At 43.7% G+C, this 18407-nt stretch overlaps 1 protein-coding gene across 3 annotated transcripts in view; it reads left to right on the top strand.

Annotated features, from left to right (window-relative positions):
- Positions 1-2001, top strand: part of MEIS1 (Meis homeobox 1) — a 147145-nt gene extending 145144 nt beyond the window's left edge. For 2 of the 3 annotated variants that reach the window (XM_056124937.1, XM_056124944.1), the window contains exon 13: positions 465-603. Coding sequence is in view for 1 of the 3 variants with exons in the window: in XM_056124952.1 (XP_055980927.1) it covers positions 465-748 (284 nt within the window). In the remaining 2 variants the exon portion in view is untranslated. Of the gene's footprint in view, positions 1-464 lie in introns of all 3 variants that reach the window. The other variant, XM_056124952.1, reaches the window with a different exon arrangement.
- Positions 2002-18407: the final 16406 nt, after the last annotated feature.

The following is an 18407-nucleotide window of genomic DNA, read 5'->3' as shown; positions in this document are numbered from 1 at the left end:
ACAGGGTTCCATAGAAGCTTTGTTTTTTCTTTTTACCCCCACTGCTAAAAAGATCAGGAGGAAGAAATTCATTGATAATTTTTTTTATGTAAAAGTCCAGGTTTCACTAAGTAATCACCCTGCCTAAGTCTATAGTTTAGCTTCATATGAAACAGTTGGTGACTATTTCAGGGACAAAAGTGTTTTCAGGTCAGACCTCAAAACAGATCTTTACTTTTTAAAAAAGCAAATAAGACTTCAAAAGGTGGACCCCATAACAGTAATAGTGAGAGGGAAATAGTAAGATGTGAGTTTCCAGCATGTCATTTCTCATTTTATTTTCTTCTCTGTGAATGAATACTTTAGAGAGCCATGTTCCCGACATCCCAGTGTTCCCTGGCTTTCATAGGATTGCCATAACTAGAACCACACTATTGCTTTTTCATAATATTTTCTTTTTGTTTCTTTCTTTTGAATTTCTACAGGGCTGCAAAGTATGCCAGGGGAGTATGTAGCCCGGGGTGGTCCAATGGGTGTGAGTATGGGACAGCCAAGTTATACCCAGCCCCAGATGCCCCCCCATCCTGCTCAGCTGCGTCATGGGCCCCCCATGCATACGTACATTCCTGGACACCCTCACCACCCAACAGTGATGATGCATGGAGGACCGCCCCACCCTGGAATGCCAATGTCAGCATCAAGCCCCACGGTTCTTAATACAGGAGACCCAACAATGAGTGGACAAGTCATGGACATTCATGCTCAGTAGCTTAAGGGAATATGCATTGTCTGCAATGGTGACTGATTTCAAATCATGTTTTTTCTGCAATGACTGTGGAGTTCCATTCTTGGCATCTACTTTGGACCAAGGAGCATCCCTAATTCTTCATAGGGACTCTTAAAAAGCAGGAAATACCAACCGAAGTCAATTTGGGGGACATGCTAAATAACTATATAAGACATTAAAAGAACAAAGAGTGAAATATTGTAAATGCTATTATACTGTTATCCATATTATGTTGTTTCTTATAGATTTTTTAAAAAAAATGTGAAATTTTTCCACACTATGTGTGTTGTTTCCATAGCTCTTCACTTCCTCCAGAAGCCTCCTTACATTAAAAAGCCTTACAGTTATCCTGCAAGGGACAGGAAGGTCTGATTTGCAGGATTTTTAGAGCATTAAAATAACTATCAGGCAGAAGAGTCTTTCTTCTCGCCTAGGATTTCAGCCATGCGTGCGCTCTCTTTCTCTCTCTCTCTCTTTCTCTCTCTCTCCCTCTCTCTCTCTTCTTCTCTCTCTCCCTCTCTCTAGCCTGGGGCTTGAATTTGCATGTCTAATTCATTTACTCACCATATTTGAATTGGCCTGAACAGATGTAAATCGGGAAGGATGGGAAAAACTGCAGTCATCAACAATGATTAATCAGCTGTTGCAGGCAGTGTCTTAAGGAGACTGGTAGGAGGAAGCATGGAAACCAAAAGGCCGTGTGTTTAGAAGCCTAATTGTCACATCAAGCATCATTGTCCCCATGCAACAACCACCACCTTATACATCACTTCCTGTTTTATGCAGCTCAAAAACATAGACTGAAGATTTATTTTTAATATGTTGACTTTATTTCTGAGCAAAGCATTGGTCATGTGTGTATTTTTCCATAGTCCCACCTTGGAGCATTTATGTAGACATTGTAAATAAATTTTGTGCAAAAAGGACTGGAAAAATGAACTGTATTATTGCAATTTTTTTGTAAAAGTAGCAGTTTGGTATGAGTTGGCATGCATACAAGATTTACTAAGTGGGATAAGCTAATTATACTTTTTGTTGTGGATAAACAAATGCTTGTTGATAGCCTTTTCTATCAAGAAACCAAGGAGCTAATTATTAATAACAATCATTGCACACTGAGTCTTAGCGTTTCTGACGGAAACAGTTTGGATTGTAAAATAACGCCAAGCCCAGTTGTAGTCGTTTGAGTGCAGTAATGAAATCTGAATCTAAAATAAAAACAAGATTATTTTTGTCATGCTGACTCCACTGCTTGAAAAATTTGTTTACTGCCCCCCAAATTTTGATGATTAATGTAGTATATATAAAAATTAATTTTAGCTCCCTAAGACACACACATCTTTGAGAAATTTAACTGCAAAGTAAATTATTTAATAATAGTCACTGATTTCTTTACGTTGTCTCAATGAACTCCTAATATCAGCAAATTTAAGGCCTGAGGGCACTAAACTAACTGTAGACTCAGATTACATCCAACAGAATTACTCATCTAATATCACAGAAAATATTCTTGCACATAATGGCAAACCTAAGTACAGAGTTAAGTCTTTCACTCACTAAGGATGTTACCTAGGATAAGCAGTATATGTCTATTAGGAAATTAACTACACAAATTGAAGAGAGCAGACTTCAAAATCTAATTTTTATAAATATTCTCGATGTTCTCACTGGATAAAACTGGTTATTAACCAATTTTCCAGAACAGCTGTCCAGAATTTCTGCATAGCAGCCAGCTAAATGGTACAAAATAACATGTTTAAGCTGAAATAGCTTATAATTTTATTTAAATAAAATTGCTGCTATAAATATGCTTCCTACAGCTAAGGAAAATATATAAATATTTTAATTAAGGTAAATTTGTTCTTACATATCAGTCTTTTAGCAATGATTGCTTTATAAACAAAGGACCAAGATCAGAAGAGAATAGCCTTTAACTCAAGACTGACTTCAGGCCAGTGTCACTGTCAACCCACCCTGAACAATTCTATTTTCTATTTGAAAAGAGAAACCAGCTGTGGGTTGGGTTTACTAGGTGACCTGTGCTAGACTCACTGGTTGGAGCAGCGGTGAGGACTCTCACCTTTTGTTTATGGGGCCTTCTTTCTAAACACGTGGGTGAGCCCTTACAGCGACGACGCTCAACCCTCTGCAGTGAGGTCCTGAGGAGCCCTCTACACCACCCCACCCCGCCCCCACTCCATGCATGGGTTTGTTTAAATTTCCCATTTGGACTTCGTGGTAGCAATTCTTCCCTACATAAGTAGCCCATATTCGTGAAATAATTCTCATTTGATAGGTGGCTAGTAGCAGTTAACAGCCATTTATTTACTTTAAAAATTAATAATAAACTTTATAAACTAACCATCTGCCCCTCCTCCCCAGTACATGCCTGGGTGAGTTGGTTATTTTCAGCCTTTATTCTCCGAGGAAGCTTTTGCCTGGTGGGGGAGGGAAAGAAAGAAAGCAGAAAGGGGGAGGGGGGAAGTGGCGGGGGAGTTGTGGGGGACGAAAGGGGGGGGGGAGAGAGAGAGAGAGAGAATTGAGAAAGAGAAGAGGAATTAAGTATGGGGTCTGTGAAGAATCAAGATCACTCATGTCCAGTGATTTAGAAAAAAAAAAATAAACAGTTTTCTTTCCCTGTGTTCCGCCCTGTGTATGAGGGTTTTGTGAGTGACTTGCTTCACCGCCGCCCCCCCCCCCATTCTTTACATCACCCCCTTCTCTTAATGCCATTTTAGCTTTTCCTCTTGTAAATTTCAGAGACAGCTCCGGGGTTATTGAGGACACTTATCCGAAAGGGGTAAATAATAGAGGTGCTGAGAGTGTTTTTGATGTTTCTTAAAAGGCAAAAACAAAACGCCCTTTTCTAAACAAGGGCACACAATTGTACCTGCTTTTTATTTTTATTGGGATTGGTGGTCGTGGTGTTGACTGAACGAGACTACTTTATAGTAAAATTTTAATGATTTTCAAAAAAATTAAAAATATTTTACCCTATCATATATAATCAGCTGTAATTATAACACATTCAAAATGAATAATATGCCTTGACAGTATTTTTATTGTTATTGTTCATTGCATGATGTTCGACTGCTTTAGAAGCACAGGAAAGAGAAGTAAACGCGCTACAAATGGGGAATTACCCTCGTTTAGCATTAAAATTCATTTAGATAAAATTGCCACAAACATTTAAATGGGAAGATTAGTTCCCCCTCACGCCTTATTGCACTCGCTCAATGGTTCCGTTAAGAACATTTTACACGTTGGAAATTCCGTCTTCTCAGACGGCTTGCTGTTTCCTAGTTACCCACATTCAAAGCAAAGGCAGCAGCAAAGGCAGCCACAGCAGCAGCAGCAGGGGGAAAAAAAAGTTTTGGCAACTGGTCTGCAATTCATCCGCGGCTGGCCCCAGCCTCCCCTCCACCCACAGCAGTCCGCTCCCCGCACCCATCAACGTTCCCTACTCCTACCTCTGCTCCCCCATTGAGTAATCTGCAGAGGCCCGTCCTCGAGGAAACACACTGCTCAGTGGCTGGACATTTATATAATGTGAAAATACAAAGACAGATCAAAATAAAGCTAGTCAGTCTCTCTCCCCCTACTGCTGGGCATCGAGGGTTTAAAGTGCTGAGTTTCTCACATCTCCTGCTCCGACCACATAAGCCACTTTGGGGGGCTCCATTCCCCCCCGTCCCCCGGTCATTTCCAGGAAAATCACCAGTGCTTCTTGCATCTATTAGAAACGTGCGGAAGAATTAGTTTGAAAAGTCCAAGCAACGTCTGTCTAGTTCCCCCATCCCCCTCTCCTTTCCCCTACTCCCTCCTCCTCCTCCTCCTCCTCTTCTCTTCCCCCCTCCCCCGTCCTCCTCTCCGTTCCTCCCCCCCGCCCTCCCTTCGCAGAGCCGCAGGAAAAGAAGAACGTCGGCTTCGACTGCCATCTTTTGGGGATTTGGAAAAACGACTTGGTAGGAAACCGGGAGGCGGAGGCGCGGGGGGTAGGGTAGGGTGGGGTGGGGGGAAAACCCCCTTATTATCCTGTGTCGGAACTGGCTCCCTTAATCTGATGCTTAAATATTTGATGTGGAAAAATTACCCATAAAATTAGTTACTAACAATTTCAAATTGAAATCACTTATCGAATTATAAACGCATTAAAGCTGTATGGATGGTATTAAGAGTTCCTCGGGAGGCAGCGGGTGTCTCCTTGCAGTGAGCCGCGGGCCGGCGAGATGGGCCCCAGCGAGAGCCTCCGTCCCCCCCACCCCCAACCCCCGGGACCCCGGGCTAGGGGGGCTCGGAGGGCGACGCGGGGCTTGGAGCGCCGAGGGCCCGGCTCTGGGGAGCTCCGGCGACTCGCTAGGCTCGCGGGGGGGCTGGGAGAAAGGAGGAGAAGCGGAGACTGGGGGCTCCGACCCGGAGGCCGGGCAGGAAACTTCGCGGTGAAGTCGGAAAACGCCGGGAAGGGAAAGCCCGCGCCCGCCCCGGCCCCTCCCCGCAGCGGCTCCCACGCGGCGCGCAGAGTTGGCGCTCGGGGTGCGTGGCGCCGGGGGAGATGCCTGGGGCTAGGCCAAGCTCCGGGACGGGCGGGGACAGCGCCAGAGAGCGGCGGTGCCCGCGTGTCACCGCGCGCGCGGCGCCGCGGCGGCCCGATCGCTGGCCCGCGTCGCGGAAAGCATCCGGGGAGCGACCCGGACACCTTTCGCGGCCTCCTCCCCCCTGCCCGTCCCGACCCGGAGTGTCAGGTCCAGGGAGGTCCTGACTTGGTTTTCGGAGACCAGGCGACCCTGGGTCTGCGCAGATTGCTGACAGGCGCCTCCTGCGGGGGTGGCGGTGTTGCAGACCAGCCTCTGCTCCCCCTCCTTCCCCCCTGGCGCAGAATCTCTCGGGGCGCTTTGTGGCGGGCCAGAGGCTTCTTGATGGACAATTCGTGAATCCCGTATCTGCTCCGGGAACGCGATCTCAGGGAGTTGGGGTCCCGGGAGCACTTAGAAGCCGGGGGCCACGAGTAATTGGGTGGAGGTGGGGGTTCTGCCAGGAAGCCACGTGCAAGCACCCGGACGCCTGGTGCAGGATCACTTCAAAGTCTCTACCCCCACCTCCACCCAATTCCAGCCTTTCGGATCCCGCAGACCCTCGGCCCCGGTGGAACCGTGAAAACGTGACTTGAAGTTAAGGCTGTCTCTTGTGGGCACCTGGTTGCCGCCTGGAGCAGCGTGAAGACGGTAGCTGGGCTCCCATTCTGGCCCGGGACCCCCCCACCCCCTTCGCCTCATTCTCCTCCGGTGCCACCCCGCAACCACGAGACTGTTACACAGCCGATAGCCCTTGGGGTGGACAGGTGAATAGGCTACCTGAGTTTCGGGGAGTCCCTAGTCTCGGGGCTGTGCGGCGACGGAGAGCGAGTCGGGAATGGCCCCACCAAAGGGGGCGGCTGAGGACTGGGCGGGGGCCCAATCTGCCAGCTACAGCGCCTGCAACGTTCTCTCCCAAGGCGGAGCTGAAAGGAAAAACAAACAACCTATTGAGCAATGAATGAGTTCGGCAGCGTTTGAACTTTGTCAATCTTTGCTCTAAAAAACGGGCATCACGAGGGTCTGTGGGGGAGAGGAGAAGAATGTTTGCGGGGGCCCCAGCTCTGCCCGGCAGCCACCCAGGACGGCGCTGCGGACGCTACCCCCTCTCGCCCGGCGCGCAGAGCCCACCGCGGGGACCCCGGGCAGCGAAGCCCTGGAGCAAAGGGATTGAGTTTTAAGCCAGTCTCCCATCGATCGGGTCTCTAATTCCTACCCCTGCCCACTTCCAGACATACTCACCTCTACCCTAAAGCATTAAGTTCATTACTCGAGCAATGATCTTAATCTTCAGGCGGAAAATCGAGTCCCGGGACCTCTAGGACGAGGCACAGAAGTGAATCAAATCACCTGCTCACGCACCGGACCTGCCGGCTCCTGGGGCGGGGGCCTGGGGCGCGGGGGCGGGCTGCGCAGGTGTCCCTTGCTCCACACCCCGGCACGCCCGACAGGGGTCAGGGGCCCGTCTCTGTCTCCTTCGGGTGGGCGACCTTCGCAAAGGATGGGATGGCACTAGCTTGCATTCCTCTTCCCCGCCCTTGGGCTTTTCTTCTTAGGACCCCCTCCGACCTCCGAGCTTTCTGCCTCCTCCTCTCTTCCCCCAAAGTGGCGAGTTCCCCTTCTCCACCGAGTGTCCCCAGTTTCTCCCGCCTCCCCGAGTCTCCTCCTCCCCCTTCATCGCTGCCGCGGGTCCCCCAACTGCAGTCCGAGATGCCCGCGCCGTTTTCGCGCCCGTCTATCGCACCCTGGAGATGTGGGGGTGGGAACAACCCGGCCAGGGCCTGGAGAAGCCTTGCTGAGGGCACCCTGGGGGCTTTAAAGAACCAGATGTCGGGGAGATTCCCGCGCCCATTGATAATTCCCTGTCGAAGAAGCCTAGCAAAGCGGCGAGCCCCCCTCGCAGGCTCTTGCTGCACCCGCCCCCACCCCTTGGCAGGAAGCAGCTTCTGGCACTGCGGGGAGATGGAGGCGAGCCACGCGCCCCCGTCCCTTACTGGCAGACCCACTAGGCGCCAGGATTATTATTTTTTTTTTCTGGAAACTCAGTTTCCACCACACAGTCGTGAAAGCAGGGAAAACACAACGCGACGGCTGTGCAAACTCACGTCCCTCCTGCTCCCTCCCCCCCCCCCCCCCGCCCCAATCTGCTTTTTGGAGACGTACATTTTCAGGTAGCCCTAAACTGTGAACAGTGAGCTTTGTGTGGTATCTGGTGGGGGTGGGGATGGAAGGGGAGGAGACCCCCACGGCCCGCTCCCGTCTTTAATGTCTGAAATAGCGAAATGGCTGTGTGGCAGCTGCTGCTGGAGCCAAAACTAACTCTTTGGAAGACGGAAAAGAGTGAAAGGCAAAGAAAGACTGTTCATTTTTTTTTCCTTTGGTGCCGTTTGGGATGTCATCTGTTTCCTTGGCGACTGTGTTCAGCCCCCGGAGCCCCTGGGCTCCTGGATTGTTAGGGGGGAAAAAGCATGCTATTTCTGCACCGTCATTTATCACTGTCACCGCATAATGATTCCCCTTGCAGCCCCTTATTGATGTTTGTAATTGCATTATCTCATAAAGGAGGATGATCAATGAAACCGAGCCGTGCATTCTGGGGTCAGAGGAAGCCAAAGTACTGTTTGTCCCCTTTAATACAACAAGTACTCATTATCTTTAGGTCTGCATTCAAAAAATGATCTGATCTGGGGCTGACCCTGTCGGACATCCCAACACTTTTTTAAAACGCGGTTTGTGTAACCTTTTGCTTAAATGCTAAATCAAGTACCTGTCTTGCATTTCAACGAAACAAAATGCTAAAACTGAATGTGGAGAGCATATCTGTTTTTCTTTTTCTCTTTTTCTTTTTTCTTTTGGAAAGGGGTGTGAGGATCTGAAGGATGCATGCAATTTTACATTCTACTACTTGGTGATATAATGTAGAAAAAGCAACCCCCATCAACAAGAGAACCCAAGTTATCTAGTGAATAAAAAGGTGGGGGTGGGGGAATATTTGGAAGCATTAAAAATGGTCGGTAGTAAAAGGTTAGAATAAAGCCGCATCCGGTTTAATTAATAAGAGACATAAACCAAAATAATTTCCTGTGATTCTGCCCATGCCTCTCCCTTTTACAGAGTCATATCTCTTCGGTTTATATAAATGACTTTTGTGCCAGTTCGATTCTCACAACAACAATAACTAAATCAGTTGAACACTCTGTATATAAAACCGTCTACAAACTCCAACAAATAAAAAGAAGTTCATTTGTCTATTAAGGTAAGTATTTAGTGGAGCAGAAATGTCCCAGTAACATTGAATGGAGTTCATGTAATCCCATGAAAATCAAGTCATCTTGTTGCACTGCAGTAAATGAAAAAATAAATACAAAGGAGAAAAGGTTCAAGTGTAATTTTAAACTAAATGCATTATTTAACTGTCACAGTGAAAATGTGATTGTGTGGCTGGGATGGAAGGAGTGGACACAACTTAGCTCACATTTAACTGAAGGTTTTAGAAAGGAAACATGTATTCAAGGTTTGATTATCATTTTAATTTTAATTTGTGGAAAGAGGAGAAATGGAGACAATTCTAATTCATCATCTCAATAAATCAGGATGAAATAGATCCTTCAAAGACAAATTAAGACAAGAGCTTTTTTTAAACATAGCAGATCTGTGTTACCAAAAAGAAAAGTTTCCAATCTTCAGAAGATGAAACCCTCACAAATTAATAAGACTATCATAAAAGAAAAAAAGAACTAAGTACAAGTACTTATTTTACAAGTTCTAGAGATAATTTCAAGTGATCAATATAAATTAATATTTTAAACAGAAAGATCTAAATGGAAAGTCCTCACCATATGAGAAAATGGGTACTTAAATAAAATAGTTTGTCCAATAATTTGACAGCTTGACATAAACCTTAATTGAATGATAAAACAAAGAACTAAGCTAGTCTTATTTGGGGGAAAGAATCATAATGATAGAGCTAAAAAAAAGTTTTAGCTATGTTAAACTCACAATTTTTTCACTAAAGGCTGATTCTTCTAAAAATGTTATTTTCCAGGAATTCTTATCAAGTGGCTTTGAAATAATATATGTTGTGTATCACTTATATATTCTGGCACTTTCGTTCTCTGAAAATGCTCAAACTGAAATGGATATGCAGTCCCGCATATATTTAATAAATGGTATCGTGTCGTTAACATAAAATATTAAAGAGAAAATAAAACTTTGGGTTTGTCAGTTGAGATAGAATTTTTTAGCATAATTCTCAGATTTTCAAAGCACACAAATGAAACCTCTTGATTTTAACCAATCAATGCAAGTCTTTCTCTTATTTGGTTGTGGATCTGGCATCGTGTTCGTTTTCTATTTTTAATATTTAGTGTTATAGCCCACGGTTAAAATAATGAAAAATTAGTCTCGTTTCAGAAATTATTTATTTATGGAACGAACATGATTAAAACATAAACACACACAAACTGCAGCTGCAACAGAAAAAAAAACTTGATTTACGGTTATTAAATCTTTGATCGCCAAGTTAATGTTTCTTTTTCTATCTTTCATTTGCATTTTAATCTATCGAATCTTTACAATTTTGCTGCCTCCTATTCCAATGATTGATTACAGATCTGAAATAAGAAAAACCAAGCCTAGCTTTTCTTTTCCCTTTCTTTGCTTTCTTTTTTCTTCTTTCTTCTTCTCTCCCCCACCCCCTCCACTTCCCCCTGGGTAGATTTCCGAAACTTTCTCTCAATGTAAATGTAGACAGGAGAATTAATTCTACTCTTTTAAATGTCAGAGATATAAATAAAAAATGTTTTCTGTCCCAAACGTGAATATTTTCCCAGCCGCTTGTTTTCGAGTCATTAAAGATCATCCCAGCAAAAACGCAATTAATAGCGAAACACGAGAGAGAGAGAGAGAGAGAGAGAGAGAGAGAGAGAGAGAGAGAGAGAGAGAGGAGTGGATTTTTGAAAGGACATGTTAGGTTAGTAGTGAGTTAAAGAAAGGTGAGAAGTTCACCATCAGCAGCCTGGCCTCGGCTTCTGTTCTCCCTCATGCACTCAGAGAACTGGTCCCGAGTTCTATCTGATCGAAGTCACACAAACAAAAACAAGCCTGGTGGGGATTTGGTGTGGGCTAAGTTGGTATCTTGAGACTCGTAGTGTAGACAAAAGGGGATGCGAAGCAGATCTGTTTGTTTTCGTTCCCCGCTCTCCCTTTGCCCCTTTCTCCCCCAAATCCTCCCCACTCTCCTTTGCCCCATTTATCCCGCTTCGCGGATGAGAAGGTCGTTTGCTGGAAGCTTTGCGGGTAGGTTTCAGCAGGCGCGGGCCAGACCCGGGCTGGGCTCCTCCTGCCAGCGTTGCAGGGGACCCCTGAGGCTCTTGGAGCTTCTGGCCCCGAACAGATTGCGCCTCCGCGTGGTTGGGGGCTCGCGGCCGGGAGCCGCGTACCTAAGGCGTGCGGGGCGGGCCAACCCCAGGTGTGAGCCCAGAGGCTGGGTGGGCGTGCGCGCAGACATCCCTGGGAACCAGAGCGGAGGGTCACCCCCATCCCGCCTTCCTGTCTGCCCCTCCGCCCCCTGGCAGAAGGGTCCTAGCACACTTGATGGGATGTGAACGCTCGCCCGCGCGGCGGAGTAGCATTGGAGCTCGGACCCGACTTCTCAGGCGGGTCGACGCTCTGCCCGGGCGGAGAGCGAGGTGGGAGAAGTCCCAGGGGTGCGACTTCGGCTCCGAGATCCAGACTCCACAATCGAGAACTGGGTGCGGGCCATGCGAGGTAGAATTAGCCCAAGCCACCTCTCCTGCTCGGACCGGCCCTGGGACTCCGTGCACACCCAAGGGAGCACCCAGACCATTTTCTCCCACTCTGTCATCCGAGTCTGCGGTGCGGTGCCCTTTCTCCTAGAGTCTCCCAGGAATGGTGGCCGGGAGGGGGGCGACCTTCATTCTTGTGGGCGCTCAAGGTGGTGGAAATAGCAGTGGGGTGGGGGTGGGGGTGTGATATTTGATACGGGCCGACCCTTTGTCTTGAGGCAGATTAGGCAGCCTAGAAATAGGAGGAAAAACAGAAAGTCTAGACAGGAAAACTTATTGTGTTCACAAAATATAAAAATGAACCGAGCGGTCAGGTACCTTTAGGGGTGAAGATAGATCCTTGTAGACAAGTGGGAAGACAAGACGGGGAAGATATAAAGTGAAAGAAATGGCAGATTATTAGGAAAGTAATAGTAAGGTGTCCCATACACTACAGTTTTATTGTTGGGTAGTAACTACCCGATTTATTTATTGTCAGGGCTATATAATAGAGATAATGACCACAAACTCAAGATAAATTCTTAGGCGCCCAGCCGGACAATTCTTTTTTATTTAAGAGAGTGAGTCTGAAAGGTGAGCCTCATCGCCTCCCCTCCTTGAAGATCTGTCTTGCTTTCCACCATATTATAAGCATGACATGCAAATAAATAAGTGCTACGGGGTACGTGTGGGTAGGCCTGCAGGATTTATTTCAGGTGAGAGAGCAACATACACGGAATATGAATTTCCGCAGGAGCTGCCGAGTGCTTCTTCCCTCTCCCTCTCGGTTGCCCTCTGCTCCTCCCCATCGCCCTCCCTTTCTGGGGGAGCAGAGAACGTCCCCTGATAAAAACATTAAAGTGTCATGTCTCAACTCCCTATTCCTTGACATATAGGTCTGGAGAGGGATGAGGGGCGATGAAAAATGCAAAATGCATCCCTAAAGTAAGTTGACTTGCAGGCGACTGTGAAAGCGACTGCTGCCTACAAAGGGAAGGGCGAGTTGTCATTAGGACTTGCAGTGGAGGACCGTAGAGAAGTCTGTTAATATCCTTTTGAAATGTGCAAAACAGCGCAAAAAAAAAAAAAAAAAACCCTGGCTATCCCGGATCTAGCCATAGCCCACACCAGCTGGACACATACTCAGGGAAGCCTCTGGGCTCTTGGGACCTGCCCGCCTTTCTTGGCCCTCGCTTGCCTTCCTCCTGGCCAGGCAAACAACCCTCTAAGTCAGGTGATGGGATAACAGATGACCTTGTTCACAAACCGCCGAGGTCAGAAGGGAGCGGGGTGGGGTGGGGGTGCTCAGGTGTGGGCTTCCTCTGACGCACGGGTTGCCCTAACAGCCACCGGCTGGCCTTTAGCTCGGAGGCCTCCAGTGCTGGTCCCCACACCTGCGCTCTGCGCCCGCACCCGCACTGCCGGCGGCCAAGAAGTCAGCCTTCCTTGGAATGACAGTCTTTCCTCCTCCTCTTCGGGGGGCTAAAATTCAAGCAGATAGTGTTTCAGTCGCGCAATTTCCACTTAGATTCACAGTTTCCTTTGATCTAGGTTGGGCCAGGAGAAAATCAGCACAGCCCCACCTGACAGCCTGACAGTGAACTGCGTGGAAGGAGTGAGGGGCGCTCCGCGGAAGGGGAGGGGCGGTGGGGGAGGAAGGAGAAAGTTGTGTGCCTGGGGGTTGGGGAGGGGGGTGGGCCAGGGAATGGGTAGGGACTCAGAGGCGGCTGGAGGCAGAATGCCGGGTGTGGGGGTCGCAGGCAAGGAGGTGAAAGCCCGCCGAGCTGAGAGATGGCAGAGAAGAGGCAGTTCCTGTAATTTGGTGGTTTGCGTGAAGGATGACTTTATGAGGCTGAGAACGATGAGGACAGTCCTCGTCAATCTTTTACAATATTGGTGTCGTTCAAGCACAACTTTATCTTTAAACCAGAATATCTGTTTCTATGATTTCCATAAGCACATAAATTATAATCTTCAGAGCCTTCAATATTTCTTTCGGTACTTTATTAAGTGTTATTGCAGACGCCATTTATGAAGTGAATGATTCAACTTTTAATCTTCAGAACATTAAATTGTATTCCTCTGAGTTTCCTTTTCCAAATAATCTAAAATAACAAAAAAGAAACTAAGCTCATTACATGGAAAAGTGACAAGTGTTTTACTCTCAGTCTGGCAAGTTGCCTTATGCACTTCAAAGGATGATAAACTAATTGTTTCCAGAGTTTATAAGTAATTAAGCTATTATGGGGGGGTGTAAAGTAACACTTTTATTTATGATAGAACTTTCTATTTACAATAACCAGAGACGATTTTTAAAACTAGAAAGATTTGAAAAATTTTAAAGTTAGCTTTTATTGTTAATAATGTAATTCATTTTTAAAAGCACTGGGAATATAACAAATATAGTTTTCTTTCAGTGTATGTGATAGGTAGAGATCATTATGTATAATTAATACTGAAAGGAAAATGAACATGTAATGGATTTAAAAGATTAAAACATCTGTAACTATCCATTTACATTTTTAAAGTTTTTTAAAATTTATTATTCAACAGGATTGGTCAAAATATAAATGGATGGTTAGATCTTAAATGATTTTACTTTTTAAAACTACTTTTTATGTTTGAGCAGTAAGAATTAATGCTATGACATGCTAAAGTGCTGGGTTTCTCTGATTTTGCAACAGAGAAATGCATTTTCTTTAGGATAAAATTAAGAGAATAATTAAAATAATTTCAAATATGTTAAATTAAAACAAACATAATTGTTATGTTTCAACTCAAGTTTGTAATTTTAAAATACTGAGTTTTACCCTACATGAAACAATATTCATTAAAGGAAAGAGTGAGATTCTAAAGGAAGTGATAAACTTCAGAACCGGTAAATTTCAGAAAAAAGTATTCTTTAGATGGTTATATTATTTTCCTTCATAGACATAACATTTAAGTATATTTCTACATTAGTATTTAATATATAACACATCAGAATGGTATCAACTCTATTTTATTTTCAGAAAATGTCTGTTTCACTATCACATTAAAATGATAAAACTGTTTTATTTTGTTAGAGGAAATAAGTTTAAAGAATAATAAGACATAAAAATGGAAACCTAAGTAAATGACTTAAAAAACTTATTTGAAAGTGAACTAAATTTTCTGCAAGTTATTTGCAAGAAATTACACTGAATCAGTTTAATCATCTCCCCCTCTACAAGAAAGTAGGAATCAATTATAACAATCATTACAAAGGATGAAATTTCAGCAGAACAAGAAATGGTGAGGGAAGAAACACATATTCAAAGGAAAAGACAAGAATTTGCTGCTTGGAAATTGAATAGAAAATCTTCTGTGAGGTTCAGGGTCAGTGTTGTTCTGTTGAATCTGTATACACTGTTGCAATTTAGATCTGTCACTGGGCCACAATGTCTGATTCAATATGTGCTGCAATATATTTTATTTTTCTAATAGGCTAGCATTGCATTATTAAAAACACCCTGATTAGTAGTAATGCAATTCCAATTGTCTAACACTGTGTGATAATTGACCTTCTGGACACCAGGCACACTTGGATTCACTTTAGGACACTTAGCCTTTTAAACTGACTTCATTACGGAAAGACAATGGTGACTTTGTTGCAACTGGCACCTGCAGTATTTCACACAATACATGGACCATACCTTGCCAAGGTAGTCACCCCCATGATTCATGACAGAGCAGGAAGTCAACTCTAGGCAAATTTTGTAATGTGGAATGTACTGTTATGATTAAGAAGCAATGAATTCTTTTTTGCACATTTCTCCATAATCATAAGAGATTGTTAGAAGTCTGTTTTCTTATCTCCTTGTAGTAAAAATATTGCCTTATTAAGGGACATTGGAATGACTTTTTGTTGAAGTTTAATGGTTAAGGACTTTACGTTAAATTGAATTTAGGATACCCATAGAAATAGAATTCAGACAGATAAATGATTGTGCCACACCTTTGCACAAAAAAAGTTTTCTTTAGGAGAGAGATTTTTGGCAGCATTTGATGATACTGAAACGGTGACCATACTTTAGAGAACTCTGATAAATAGTCCTCAACTTTTATCATTAGAACACCATGTAATTTATCTTAAATGGATCTTTTAATATCTAATTTTCATTAATATATTTCTGCTTTGTAAATCATCTTCCATTGTAGATTGTAAGGAATTGCCTCACCATATCTTGAATACAGTAAGAAAGTTCCTGTCTTAAAGGATTACCCCCACCCCCAAGAAGTCTTGATTTGTAAAAGAACATTTCTTTAGTCCAAGAAGTCCTAAGTGCCTTTTAGAATTCTAAGATGCTTTCCTTTAATTTTCCTTGCCTGGCCGCCAGGAGTAAAAATGACAGTGTCTTAGTGTTCTAAAGCATTTTCTGAGAGTAATTAAAACCTTTATTGATTAAATTGCCTCACTGAAATAAAAGATGACTTTCTACCAATGACTGAATTGTAATCCAGTAGACTGAAAACTATGCTATACTCCAAAAGGAAGTGTAAAACCTACCCTGAGAGTGCTTCCTTCCTCATTCTTCTTAAGTCGAAAAAAAATCCACATATTTAACTAGTTTTTTATTTCAATTCTCTGGTCAGGACCTTGCCTTAAATCTTTGCATTTTTAGCATATTTTCCTGAATCCTTAAGTCCGAAAGATGCCTGTGTCTGTGCATAATTATGTGTTAAAATCTTGAGCATCTACTGTATACTGAGCAGTGAGCAAGACATTGAGGGGCTGGGGGAGGGGAAATGAGGTTAATAGGAGATTATATCTGCACTGTAAAACTCAGTTCAGAGGTTGAGCTACTAAGAAAGATCTCAATTCCAAGGCAAAGGCAGAAAGATAGAAGTGAGGCAACCCAGAGCTGAGCACTTGCTAGATGCTGTTACCACCTGTGCACTGGAAGACAGAGGAAGCTGACTCCAGGGGATGAGGTCACTTGGTTGAAATAACCAGGACCGTCATGTCTAGTGGGAGCTGTAACTATGAAAGAGATGAGAGTTGGAGAAACATTCTGGAATCTTTTCTTTCACTTTCTAATCCTTCACTAGTATCTCCTTTTAATTAAAACCAATGAAAAACAGCTGAAACATAGCCTGAAAGACACAGTATCAGCCTTTGCATGATATGGACTCTGAGCAAGCAATTGAAAAATTTTCAGCAGCAACACAGCTTCTAGGCCCATGTCATCCTCCAGTTATTTTGTCTCTCCAGATGAAAAGTTTTTTTTGTTAGTTTTTGAATGTACTTATCTCAGAATGTTGAAGGACTGTGGTATTTCTCTGACTACTTAGGAGAGAAAGTGACTTAAAAAAATAGCAGGGGTCGGAGCTATAGTATAGCCAGTAAGGCGTTTGCCCTGCACACGGCCAATCTGGATTTGATCCCGGGCATCCCATATGATCTCTCAAGCACCACCAGAAGTAATTCCTGAGTGCAGAGTAAAGAGTAACCCCTGAGCATCGCTGGGAGTGACCCCAAAAGAAAAAAAATTAGCAAACTTGCCGATAAAGCCATTCACATCCTATAGGCACACTGTAAAATGTGAATGGAAACTCATATCAGCGAATCACATAAAATAACTATTCACTTCTGGAATAGATCAACTTGTTAGTAACCATTAACCTCTAGAGGCCAGAGTAATCTTTATCATAGGAGGTAACATTACAAATAGAGATAGTTTTAGATTTCCACATAGGTATAGTACTGCCCACCAGCAAATAGTATTTCTACAAGATACCCAAGCAATTTTATATTCATATATGTTTATACTATTATTGAATACATCAGAAATCCAATGGGGTTATGAATCTGGTCATTTTCAAGATCGAGTTGGAAAATGCTGTCTAATTCCAGGGAGACATGATTGTGGCCACTTGGTGTGCAGAGGGCTAAATCAAAGATTTTCTCTACTTGCATATCATAGAAATAGCTCAATCCAGACCTCACAGATGGTAACCTCATGAATGATAGTGTAAGGGAGGAAAGACTAGAATGAGGGAGCTTAAAAACCAGTGAGGATGCTATGTGTTAACAGTAGGGATTATGGGTGAGAGTGATGAATAAGAGCAGATGTTGAAGAGAGGAGGCTAGTATGAATGTGGGGCATGAGGTATAAAGAGAGATGAAAGCAATAGCTTGGTTTCTAGTATGAAAAATTAGGTAGATTTTGGTTCCATTTTCTGAGATAGTAACTTTAAAAGAAGGGGATGTTGAAAAAAATATGACAAGCTGATTGAGAAGATGATGACATAGATTTTCATTTTAGTAGAATGATCAATGGAGAGACTTTGGGAGAAGCAATTGGATAGAGGAAGTCACGGGGCAGAAAGACAAAGAGTGAGGCTGTTGATTAAGGTGAACATGATAGAGAATTTGATATCGCAGGAAAGATGGGAACGTTTATATAGCAGGATAAAAAGTTTAAATTGCAAGGAAAAACATAGGCATTAAATAATGGAAAGAACCACAATAAAGATGATGAACTGTACTGTGAATTAGCACAGTACATTAGCACAGCACCTGGCCTTCAAAATTTAAATGTAGTGATGGGTACAGATATAGGACATGGTTGGGGACAGTGGAGAAGAATTTGATTACTTTTTTATGGTGTATGTGTTTGGTGTGGGGGGGCACAACTAACTGTGCTCAGGGCTTGATTACTCCTGAATCTGTGCTTAGGGATCATTTGTAGCAAGCTTGGGGGACTATATGGGATGCAGGAATTGAACCAGGATTAGTCACATACAAGGCTAGCACCTTACCCACGGTACTGTATTTCTGGCCCCTACATTTGATTACCTTTTCAGATATGTGTAGTAACATCATTTGATGATGATGCAGTAGTAATTTGGTCACCATTACTCAGAGTAATTTTGTACTCTGAATCCTACAACTTGGAATTCCCTCAGTTATGAAAGTTTGCTCACTGTATGCATAAAGAATAAGGAAATTACTTGCCAAGAGTGTGAAATAAATATCACCATGGAAAATGGGAGAGGTAGTTAATGAGAAATCAAAGGTTGCTGGTCAGTATCAACAACTTAATAAAATTACATCTCATGTACAAAGATATAATTTGCACAGGGTTGTGTGATTTTCTTCCCAATGCATAAACATTTTGAATTATTAAATATAGGAGACTTATCCATGTGTGTTTTCTGAGGTCTTTTTTTTTAACATAAACGTATATAGTAGGATGAGAGGATGAGAGTGAAATTTAGTGGTAAAGTTACCAGAAATAGAGTAAATTGTAACATAGATTA

The sequence above is a fragment of the Sorex fumeus genome, unplaced genomic scaffold, assembly GCF_029834395.1.
Source record: "Sorex fumeus unplaced genomic scaffold, SorFum_2.1 ptg000006l, whole genome shotgun sequence".
Lineage (NCBI taxonomy): Eukaryota > Metazoa > Chordata > Mammalia > Eulipotyphla > Soricidae > Sorex > Sorex fumeus.
Note: the sequence above shows the minus strand (reverse complement) of the source record. Positions and strands in the feature narration are given on the sequence as shown.